The sequence below is a fragment of the Clarias gariepinus genome, chromosome 17 (genome assembly GCF_024256425.1).
Source record: "Clarias gariepinus isolate MV-2021 ecotype Netherlands chromosome 17, CGAR_prim_01v2, whole genome shotgun sequence".
NCBI lineage: Eukaryota > Metazoa > Chordata > Actinopteri > Siluriformes > Clariidae > Clarias > Clarias gariepinus.
Window position 1 is genome coordinate 9,760,154 of NC_071116.1, and position 11,676 is coordinate 9,771,829.

General features: G+C 35.3%; 1 protein-coding gene across 2 annotated transcripts in view; it reads right to left on the reverse strand.

Moving 5' to 3' along the window:
• scarb1 (scavenger receptor class B, member 1) overlaps positions 1 to 10,785 on the reverse strand; it is a 30,507-nt gene extending 19,722 nt beyond the window's left edge. For both annotated transcript variants that reach the window (XM_053516364.1, XM_053516363.1), the window contains exons 1-3: positions 10,463 to 10,785; positions 9,894 to 10,054; positions 884 to 1,025 (exon numbers count right to left, since the gene is read on the reverse strand). In XM_053516364.1, the coding sequence (XP_053372339.1) occupies positions 884 to 1,025; positions 9,894 to 10,054; positions 10,463 to 10,582 (423 nt within the window). In that variant the 5' untranslated portion in view covers positions 10,583 to 10,785. The remainder of the gene's footprint in view (positions 1 to 883; positions 1,026 to 9,893; positions 10,055 to 10,462) is intronic.
• Between the last annotated feature and the right edge of the window lie 891 nt (positions 10,786 to 11,676).

Below are 11,676 nucleotides of genomic sequence, written 5' to 3' on the forward strand. Positions count from 1 at the left end.
GAGACTTATGGGAATTAACCACCCCACAGCACAGGAGAGAGAAGAACCATTGGCTCAGTTGTGGTCCTAAAACCCATGTGTACTACAGTACTTATATATCAAGACCTCGCTAATTTAACGATTTAAAATGTATTAAAAAATTCTTTTACCTTTCAAAATGCTCGCAGATTAAGTTGCTCGCGATCCAAGGTTCCACTGTATATACTACTGCTCAAAAGTTTGGGATCACTTTTAAAATCCAGGTCTTTCCTGATTTTAAATTTCTTTTTACATTGTAAAGCAATGCTGAAGGTGTCCAAACAATGCAATAATCTCCTCTGAACAGTTAATATCGAGATGTATCTGCTACTCATGATCTGTAAACATACAGTAACAGCTCTAACCTCTAACTTGTCTGCAGCAGAGTTGAGTTTAGGTAAGTGGTCTTGCCACCCTGTGAAGTTTCCTGTCTTTCAGTTTCCTGTCTTTCAGTTTCCTGTCTTCCTGAAACTAAAAAGAAAAGGCTGACCACTGTGTCTTAAAATAACAACTGACTGTTGTTACATAATTACCTTTTTCCATATGTGTAACTTCATAGTTTTGAAATCCCCAATATTGCTGTAGAATGTGAAAAATAAATCACTAAGCAAAAACAAAGAAATTTGCAAGTGACCCCAAATTTTTGAGCAGTAGTGTGTGTGTGTGTGTGTGTGTGTGTGTGTGTGTGTGTGTGTGTGTGTGTGTGTGTGTGTGTGTATATATATATATATATATATATATATATATATATATATATATATATATATATATATATATATATATATATATATATATATATATATATATATGCTTTAATAACATATGAGCACATTCTTTCTCTTAAATAGTTGACAGGGTGTCTTACCAGAACCAGCATGTTTGGGATGGTGACCACATCTGATTCATTGCCTACAGACATGCTCTCCTCAAAGAAATACTGCCGATATTCATAATAAGATACTGTTTTGTTGTCATGGAAAGTGATATTGTCTTTCCAACGATTTTCACTAAAAGTAAAAACATTTGGTGAGTTGAGTAATGAAATGGCTTGGTATTCAAACCCCCAGCCTTCTACATGAAGGACACTAAATGGCAGGTCAGCAAAATAAAATTTTAAGAAATTAATAAAAAATTTTCACCAAGGCATATTTTCTTTACCTATTCTGACCATGTATTTTATTAGTTTACTACATTTTATGAATACAAAACATTTGTAGGACAGTAAAGATTTTGTCAGAAATATGTATATATAAAATAAAATGAAATTATGCACGTGTGGAGCACGTGTTTGACACTTGACACTGCATAAAAAAACAATGATTCGGGTTATATGCGGTAAAAGTGCTTCCTTAAGCATAGGTCACATGTCCCTTTTCCAAAACAGGAAACCACCAGTCACAGAATATGCTACTGGAACGAGCCTAAAAAAAAAAGTTGATTAGCACATGCACATGTAAAAAACAAATACACAAAATTTATTTCAATTGGTCCTAGTTTTTTGTTGTAATTTAGTTTTGAGGAACTTGTGTTGCGCAAATCATTCACTGTAACAGCTAAAATGCATGTTTTTCAGCACAGGCTGACAAATATTTAATTTAAGTATAAATACGTCAGAAAATTTGCAATAGGACAATTTTGAATTAGCTGTCTTATTTAAACGATCGTGTCAATATAGTTAGAATATGTAGTGCAATTTTGATGTATAAATATTTGAATGGGGTCTTTTTTTTCCTTTCCATGTAAGGTTTAATTAGATGCTGTGTTTAAGGAAAATTAAACAAATGTTTGTGTCAGTGAAGTGCTTAACCAAGATGGAAAAATTATTCAACCAGCTACAGAATGAAAATAATTAGATCACTTAAAAAAAACATTCATTTTATACATAAATGACATAATAAATATATAAAAATACTCAACATAAAAGAAAAGCAAAAACACTGAAAATAACTTGCCAAGACTTTCAAAATCGAAAGAAAATGAATAATTGAAAAGATAAGAAAATTTGCATACATTAATATTGAGAAGTCTTAAAAAGCCTTTAAATCACCCTAAACACGGCACTCCTGTCTTTGCATCTATTTGTTCTCCATACATTAACAAGGCTAAAAGTATGGTTTTGGGTTGGCTCGGTTACTACATTAAATGTGCTACTGCCCCTAGGCAGGGTGGGGTTGGAGTATTTTCACACCTTTTAAAGGTTCATATAACTGTCACTGTACCTTTGAAGTGCTTATGGAAGTCTTAACTGTTACGTGTTAATGATGTATAGTTATGTTGAGACATGCTTGAAATCTAGGGACTTAAAGGTGTTGTTCATGTTCAGACCAGAACAGACAAATACTGTAAGAACATTACAGTAGCTCAGAATTCTCTTGCTAAAGTACAACACTAATAATACTCACAGATAAACGCAGGATTCTTTATAAAACTATGGGCAGTGAAATATTTACAGTTTAAATGAATTGTCCAGCTAAAATGTTAAACTAATAGTCAATTTAATTAAGCAGAAAAACTGTGCAATAAATCTAAATTTACCTAAATAATCCAAACTGAATACATTTGCTTATAGGTCACTGAATCCTATTGTCATTTTACCTGTCCAACACATCAACTGATACACAGGCAAACCAGAATCCTGTGCACCTGTACACAAATGGACTTCTTTACTCATCTATGAATTTCTCTTCTGCCAAATTTTTTTAGTGTTGAGAACACTGAAAAATAACTAAATGGCCACAAAGAATGGAATGGGAAGTAGGAGTGATTATTAGGGTCCAAGCACTATGATATCAGCCCAATGTCGTTATAGTGTGTGAGGGCCCTCTTGTTCCTTTAAGGATTTATACAATCGCCATCAACACAGGCCTATTTGATCGCAAGACATTGAGGATGCAAAATTGCGGAGGGATTTTTGACATCTCAAACGGGTCCAGCATCCGTGGCTTTATGGAGGTCTTAAGGTAAAATTCCCCCCTATTCTACACAATCACACATCACAAATGTCTCTCTCACACACACACACACACACACACACACACACACACATCACAAATGTTAACACACAAATTCACACACAACTCACAAACACATTCACTTGTCACACACAGACTGTAGCACCCACACATCTCTCTCTCTCACACACACACACACACACACACAGACACACACACACACATGAATTCACATGACAGAAACACACTAACACACCCATGTCACGCACACCAAATCGGTTGTATCAGTTCTGTTTTGGAGAATAGACTTTTATTTTTTATTTATAATTATTGGGATGCAACCTGTTGTGGCATTTGGGAAAAAAGAAAAGACAAAAAAAAAAAAAAAAAAAAACATCAAATCAAACTTAAGATCTTTCAACAACAAAATGGATAAGCTGACACTTTGCAAAAATCAAAAATAAAATAAAAGTCAATTTTTTCCTAGCAATAGTAAAATTATTTGTTTTACTGAAAGGTGGACAAATCAATACTTGAACTGACACTGAAAACCCCCTTTATTCTGAATTAGAATGAATGCCTTCAGGATGACAGTATAGGACACCTCTGGCCAGTAAAATGATATACTGTTTAAGTGTTTGTCTTTTTTGTGCCAACTGCAGTTAGTGCACTGAACAAGCAGTCATAAAATTTTTATATGCACTATTCATGATTACTCGTGTGTTTGTTTATTGTTTATACTGCTGTCCTTCTTTAAAGTTTTAATTGCATATAACTAATGCATTTGTCTTTTTATGTCATTTGTTTTTACATGCTATTTGTTGTGTGTTGTGTTTGGGTTTCCAGTGAGCCAAAGATAATGTTCCATCTTGGTGTACAGAATGGTACAATGAACTTATTCATTCATTTATTCATAAGTTGAGCTGTTTAAATATTAAAATTTGGTCCTTGTCAAAAGCCATTCAAATTCCTAAACTTGCTCATATTCCCGCATTTTTTACCTCCACAACTTCGAGAACTTACTCGTCAGGTGTCAATGTAACAACATACAGTAGACAACATTATTTACTTGATTAGGTACGAATGAGATGCTATCTGTAGCTACAGTATGAGTATATAGCCATCTATCTTTTTAACACAACATTATAATATACAAATAATAATAATAATAATAATAATAAATATTTTTCCCTAATTTAGTTTAAAAAAGTGTTAGAATCTAGATGCATTACACAAAGTAGAATATGTCAGGCCTGTTTTGTTTTTAACAATTACAGCTTTTTACTTAAATTTTAAAATCCTTTATTAATCCTGTATGATTGTAAATTGCTTGGAAGAAAAAAACTATGGTACTAAAAGGATGTGCAAGCAACATTACTTCTGCAGCCTTAAGAAAATGTCAAGCAAAGCTTGTTTAAGAACATGGGAGAGCTTCAATGAAGTGAAGAGAGTCTTCAGTCAGTGAATCAGGACACTGACATTTTTTAGGAAATGGCCTACAACTGCATTCCGTCTGTAGTATCAAGCCACTCCTAAACAAAGGGACAATGTCAGACATCTTACCTGGGATAAGGAGAAAAAGAACTAGACTCCTGCTCAGTGGTACAATGTCCTCTGATCAAATGAAACTTTGCATTTACAGAAATCAAGGTGCCAGTGTATGGAGGAAGAGCGGAGAGGCACAGAATCTAAGTTCTAATCTAAGGGCCTTTGTTTTATTAAGTACAAAGTCAATGTAGCTTTCTACCAGGAGATTTTAGAACATTTCATGCTTCCATCTGCTAACAAAGTTTTTGGGAATGATTCCTATCTTTCTTCGGACAATCGGCAGTCCTGCTGTAAAAGGAAACACCCGACTCATCAATACAGATGAGCTGACGGCTGCTATCAATGCAACCTGGTCTTCAATAACGCCTGAGCATTGCCACAGACTGATTTCCTCCATGCCACAATGATGCATGCATGCAGAAATGAACATACATTTTTAAAATTTCTGTATTGTAAATTGGTAAATTTTTACTGAGACTATATTCTAATAAATTGAGATTATGGATTTTTTATTATTTGTGCGATTCCCAGCCAGTGCCCCAACCCAGCCACTGGATACAGTGCTGGCCCCAAGCCCAGATAAAATGGGAGGGTTGCGTCAGGAAGGGCATTCGGTGTAAAACCTGTGCCAAGATTGTATGTTCGGACCGGATGGTCCACTGTGGCGACCCCTTGCCGGGAGCAGGCAAAAGACCACCAACAACAATTATCTGTGCCATTATCTGTGCGATTATGCAGCAATTTAAGCAAAAGTAGTCCCAACCAAGTACTGAGTGTATAAGGCTTTTCATCTGCATTTTGACTGTATTGTATTTTGACTAATTTTAGGAAATATGCAAATATTTTGGAATACTTAATTTTCATAAGCTCTAAGCTGTAATCATCGAAATTACTGTAAAACAAACAAAAAAATAGTTACCTCAGTTAAAGGTTGCCTAAGTTTGCCTAAAACTGAATAAAAGTCTGAATTTAGCCTATATACTGTATGGAGTTTTTTTCTTCATTTGGACTCACAGACTAAATGAACAGCCAAATGAAATGTCAAAGTACACTTCAGCCTGAGGTCACAAACTGAAGATTGAACATTCTGCTTCAGAATTTTATGGGAAATTGCAGATTTCATGGTTTCATCAATTATGGCAAGTCGTCCAGCCCCAGCTCATCTCACTCACCATATTTAACAGGTGCACAAAACATCTGCAAAGTTAAATCTGTGTCTCATCAGTCCAGACAAAATCTGATAAATAGAATCAAAATTTAACAACTGAATTTTGTAGATACTTGTGTTATCTTTCCAATTTGTTTGATGAGCTCAATCATTCAAGTGTGACATACAGTATAGGGACAAAATCCTTTTCACTGCACATACATACACATACAGTGGCAAGAATTCCTTTTGGAATTTCATGCTTTTTCTGCATTAATTTGTCATTAAATGTGATCTGATCTTCATCTAAGTTGAAGTATTGGCAAATATAATGTGCATAAAATAACACAAAAATTCTGATCTTTCATGTCTTTATTGAACACACTCATTTAACATTCAAAATAACAATGGAAAAAGTAAGTGAACTGGTTGACTGGTTTCATCAGTCCACAAAACATTTTGCCAATACAGTTGTGGAGGGTCAATTTGCTCGTATGCAAACTTCACTTACAGCAAATTTTACTTTTTAGTACTGTAAGCAGCTTGGTTTGTGGTTTCCTACTTGGTTAATGTTTTATGTGCTGTAGACTCGAACACAGATTTTAGCAAGTTCACATGATGTCTTTAAATCTTTTGCTGTCACTCAGGGTTTTTTTTATTTATTTATTTTTTTTTAAGTTTGGTCCTGTCCAATTCTTTTTTCTTGATTTTCTACCTAATCTAGTCGTGTCCGATTCCCTTCCTGTCACTGGGGGGGGTTCCACATTAAGGCTACTTACTACCATTCAGCCAGGAGGGCCAGGGGCTGTCACGAGTTTCCTCTGAACCACATGACACTAGTCGACCTCTTTTTTTTTTTAACTAACCAGCGCTATTCGCTCCCTCCGCGTGCGCGAGCTTGCAAACATAGAGTCGTGCAATTAATGTGGGAGCACTAATACCTTTCATCCCTCCCCGCTAAGAGAGCTCGGCCAATTTAGCTCTCGAGAGAGGTTACAGCATCACCCGGGAACTAAACCAGCAATCTCCGGATGATAGGGCGAGCACTTTACCACTGCGCCACTCAGAGGCCCCAGGGTTGTTTCTTTACCCAAGTACAGTCTTCACTGTGCACCCACTTCTTGGTAGTCACATTCCCAAAGTCTCCATTTGTGGAATGGTGAATTTTAAAGTCTTTGAAATCACTTTGTAACCCTACCCAGTTTTATGTAAAATCAACAATTCTTAATTCTTAAGATCCTCTAAAAGCTCTTTTTGGAGAGACATGGCTCACATAAGTGTATTCTTCTTTTGCGGAGCAAACTGAAAAGGGTTATGTGTTTATCAGTCAAAGTTGCTCATGTCCACACTTCCAATATCATTTTCTTAACAAGACTCACTTAGCTTTTTTTGAGGTTATCAAACTCAAGGCTTTACATACTTTTTCCCACTAGCACTATGAGGTTTTTATGGTTGTTCTAAATGAAAACATAAAAGATCAGATTTATTTGTAACTCATTTTAGCTGCATTACAGTATATTACAGTACTTGTTACTTAGATGAAGATCAAATCACATTATATGAAATTACTGTTCACAAACATTTGCTTGCTAAAGTGTTTACCTGTATATATAAGCCATATCATCGAAATCACTGACTGAAATGAATAACACTAATTATCTTGTTACAGTGGCACCTGTCAATATATACAGAATATATTTGGGAGCAAATGAACAGTCAGTTCTTGATGTTGTAATTTTTAGATTTGAAGCAAATGTAATCTGAGTAACTTTACTCGACCTCCCAGAAGTTAAAAAAACTATTATTTATACTTGGAGTGTGAAATTTTGAAAATGTTAAAAGTAATAGAAAGCTCAATTACAATTTAAAGAATACAAATAGAGAGAAATGGTCATTGGGGGGTAAACAAAAAACAACAACAAAAAAACCTATGAATGCATGGTGAATTTGCACTGTAAGAGTGAGAAAAGAAATCACAGCTATGTTTAATAGTGACAGTAAGAGCATTACCTCACACACAACACAAAGAGAGCTCACAGGGTGGGGTCTAAACTGCTGTGTGGCTATAAGAAAAAAACTTTTAAGTAAAGTCTACTTAACAAAAATCAGCTAGACAGTTTAAAGAGTAGACTTTGTAGTGAAAGACATATAACCTGAGGACCCCAGATTGACCCTAGGCCAGAGAGATGGATGCATGGATAAAAAAAAAAAGAAGCACATTAAGCAACGTGCACAAAATGCATAATGTTCACAGTGTAAGCTGGGTACAATATTATTACAATATTGTCAAGTTAGTCAGGTCTGTTTTTTTATTCCTCAACAACACACGCATATCTGAGGCAGACAAGGCCAAGATTCATCAGGCCTGATGCTTGTCAAATAAAAAAAAGCAGAAGGTCAAAGCCAGCAGGTGCCCAGTTTGGAAAACAGACAAAAAGAAAAGTAGAAAAATGTAAAATGTATGCAGCTACAGTATATTATCTTTTTGAGGATAATATTATGCATACAATAAAGAAGGTTGGTTTAACAATAATGATGGTAAACCTTTCTGTGCTGCTAGCTTAAGTAACATATACTCACTCATCTCCTATACTGCTTAATCCTGTATTCAGGGTCACGGGGGCCCTATCCCAGGAGACTTGGGGCACGAGGACAGGGTGCCAATCCATCGCAGGGCACACACACATACACACAAACACACACTCATTCACACACTACAGGCAATTTGGGAACACTTTCACATTTAGGCATTTGGCAGATGCTATTATCCAGAGCGAGCCACCAATTAGTCTGACCAGCAGGTCTTTGGAGTGTGTCATTTTTATGTTGCAAATTATGGTCAGTGAATTCCTTACCTTTCTATGGTGATAACTTTCATAGATTTGCATACATAAAAATATTTTAAAAGCACAGATAAGATTAATTGCATATGTTTTTTTTTTTTATTGTGGTACTGATACTGGCACGTGTTAGTTCGAAACAACTTGTTTAACTGGGATGGAACAGTATTAAACTAAATGTAGACTGGAAATCATTAAATGGCATCACTTTTCAAAATATAACATTGATTTTAATATTAAAACTGCTAATAAATATTTAAGAAACAGCTGTACTTCAATAAAATAAAAATAAAAATAGAAAGATAAAATGTTTAGGGTAAACTTGTCTGTGTGTATGGTACACCGGTCATTTTTAATCCAAATCCATCTTTACGCCTTAAATACAGTAGAAGTGATCTGGACCAGCTTTCTTTACAACTTGCCTTAAAAGGTAATAATACGTATGTATGGTGTTCATTTGCTATGATTCATGGGAAAGCAAGTTTGAAATTATGAAAGTGCTAATGATGCATAGTTATGTTGAGACATGTTTAACCACGTTCAGACCAGAATAGACAAAATGTGTAACTTAAATTTTAATGTTCTTATATGCATGCACGCGGCATTTATGATACTAAAGCCATGCGGTATTATAGAACTATATAATCACTGAATTACTTATTTTGACAATTTTGCAATAAACAAACAAGCAACCCCTCTACACACCATGCATATGCAAATACACATACACACACATATATAGGCTCTGGAAAGAAAATAAGAGACCACTGCAAAATAATCAGTTTATGGGTTTTTTTTTCTTATAGGTGCGTGTACTGGTGAGATGAACAATTTTGTTTTATTTTTGTGACTTGCTAACAATATTCCCAATTTCTAAATATAATTATTGTTATTTAGAGTGTATATTTAAAGGAAATGACCACACACATAAAAAAAACAAGATCATGCAGTATTTCCAGATCTTTAATACCTCAAATTAAAACAAATGCATATAATTGTCTAAAATTAAAATTGCAATAAAACAAAATGCAAATAAATAAATGTAAAACAAATTGTGTTAATGCTTTGGCCAAATAACATTAAGAAATTAGTATGTGGTGGAATAACCCCGATTTGCAATTAACGCTTTCATGTGTTTTCGCATGCTCTTCAGCAGTTTTTCACATGCTGTTGTGTAACTTCATACCCATAAAAGCAAACATCTCAGCTTTGCTTATTGGTTTGTGACCATCCATCTTCCTCCTCCTCCCAGACGTTTTTATCGGAGTAAATTGCAGTGGTCTCATTTCTTTTTTCCAGAGCTACTGTATACATATATATATATACACACATTGAAAGATTTTCTTCTCCTATCTGAGGCCATTATTTGTGATAAACCATGCCACGCACCTGTACACATACGGCCCTCTTTGCTCCACCATGGGCTTCTCTCCTGCCAGTATCTCCTCAGGGTTCAGAACATTAAATATATATATGGACATGAAGAATGGTACAGGGATGTCTTTCCACATAGTGTAGGAGAGATTATTGTTGGGGTTGATTTCTACATTCTGTGAAATGTGACAGAGCGAAAGATATGTTGAATCAAAAAGCAGACAAAAATATATTAAAAAAAAAAAAAAATTGTTGTAAAAAATATTACAAATTTGTATTATAGGTTTACTTTTATTTAATGTTAGAACTGCCCGGAGCGATTAACTTTCTATATAATTTAAAATGATAAACAGTTGCACGCAGGTTGTGTATTGGAGGAAAGGGTGTGGAGGGTCATTAACGGAATAAAGAATCTATTCCTCCGGTTATTGTCATCCGGTGGCATCACAGACAGCATGCTGTTCGTATTTATTCACACTAGAGTTACTTTAAACCTGCAGAAGTACTTTTTTTTTTAGAACGCTGTCATAAGCATTACTATTTATTTATTTATTTATTTATTTATTTTGAAAAAAAGAGCTTACCTTTATTATTTGATCGTCGATAATAATTGGTCCAACAAACACTAGAACAGTCCCCAAAACAACTCCTAAAAGTCCGACAACTGCCAGTCCTACTGCTATTTTAGACTTTGACACGGCCATGGGGAGCAGCAGCTGCTCACACGCTTTCAGTACTGAAGTTAATTCTTTAAATGTTGCACCTGAAGGTAATTCCCTTGTAATCTCCAGGTCAGGCGGTTAATGTCCATGAAGAACTTCCAGCTGACTTACTGTAGATATGCTGTACAAACGCTTCTTCTGCGCACTCTCGAATGAGTTCAGAGAAACGCAGCGGGATCCAAAGTTCCAACTTTCATTCACACCCCCTTATAAGCGGTGATTGACACATTATCGGCCACGAGACTGGAGACAGACTTCTGGGGAATGTAGTTACACAGACTAATAGCGTGCAAGCGCCGACTAAAACATATAAAAAAAAAAAACGCACTTTCATAATTCAGTTTTATTTAAATAGCGCTTTTAACAGTGGTTATTGTCGCAAAGCAGCTTTACAGAATAGGGAAATTCATGTGAAAACTCACTGAGATTCTTATTATTATTATTATAACTCTTAGATATGTTTCTTTATTTTTAATTCACTTGATTTAAAAGTTTTTTTTTTTTTTTAATAAGCCAAATTAATCACTTTGAGAAAAGATTCAACTGGACATGCTTGGAAATGTTACCAAAACATAATTTTTCTGCTATTTAATTTGCATATGAAGAGATGGTATCCAAAAGTTTTGAGATTTGTTCACCACAGATTGGATCTGGCCTCAATGCATTCTCAATGTACAATGCTACAAATGTCGAAAAAGACAATGAGCATGCACTTGGTTGAGCTGTGGACCTTCTTACGCTTTTTCAGTCATGGAGATGAACGGCTCTTCCACTGTTGCTTTGTCCCAGGGTCGTACCCATACATCCAAGTTTTTGTCACCGGTAATGATCCTCGACATAAAGGTCAGGTATTCAGACTTCAACGCAATGTTCCTTCTGCTCCTGGGTCAGCAGCCTGGGGACAAACTTGGGAGCAACACAGCGCATGTTTAAATCACACATGACTATCACTTGGGCTGTTCTCTATTACACCTGACAATAGCAGGAATGATGTGGATTGTTCTCCAACGATCATCATGCACAATTTGCAGAATAGTGTCAATATTTTTCACTTTTGAAACACGCGTGCAGCTCAA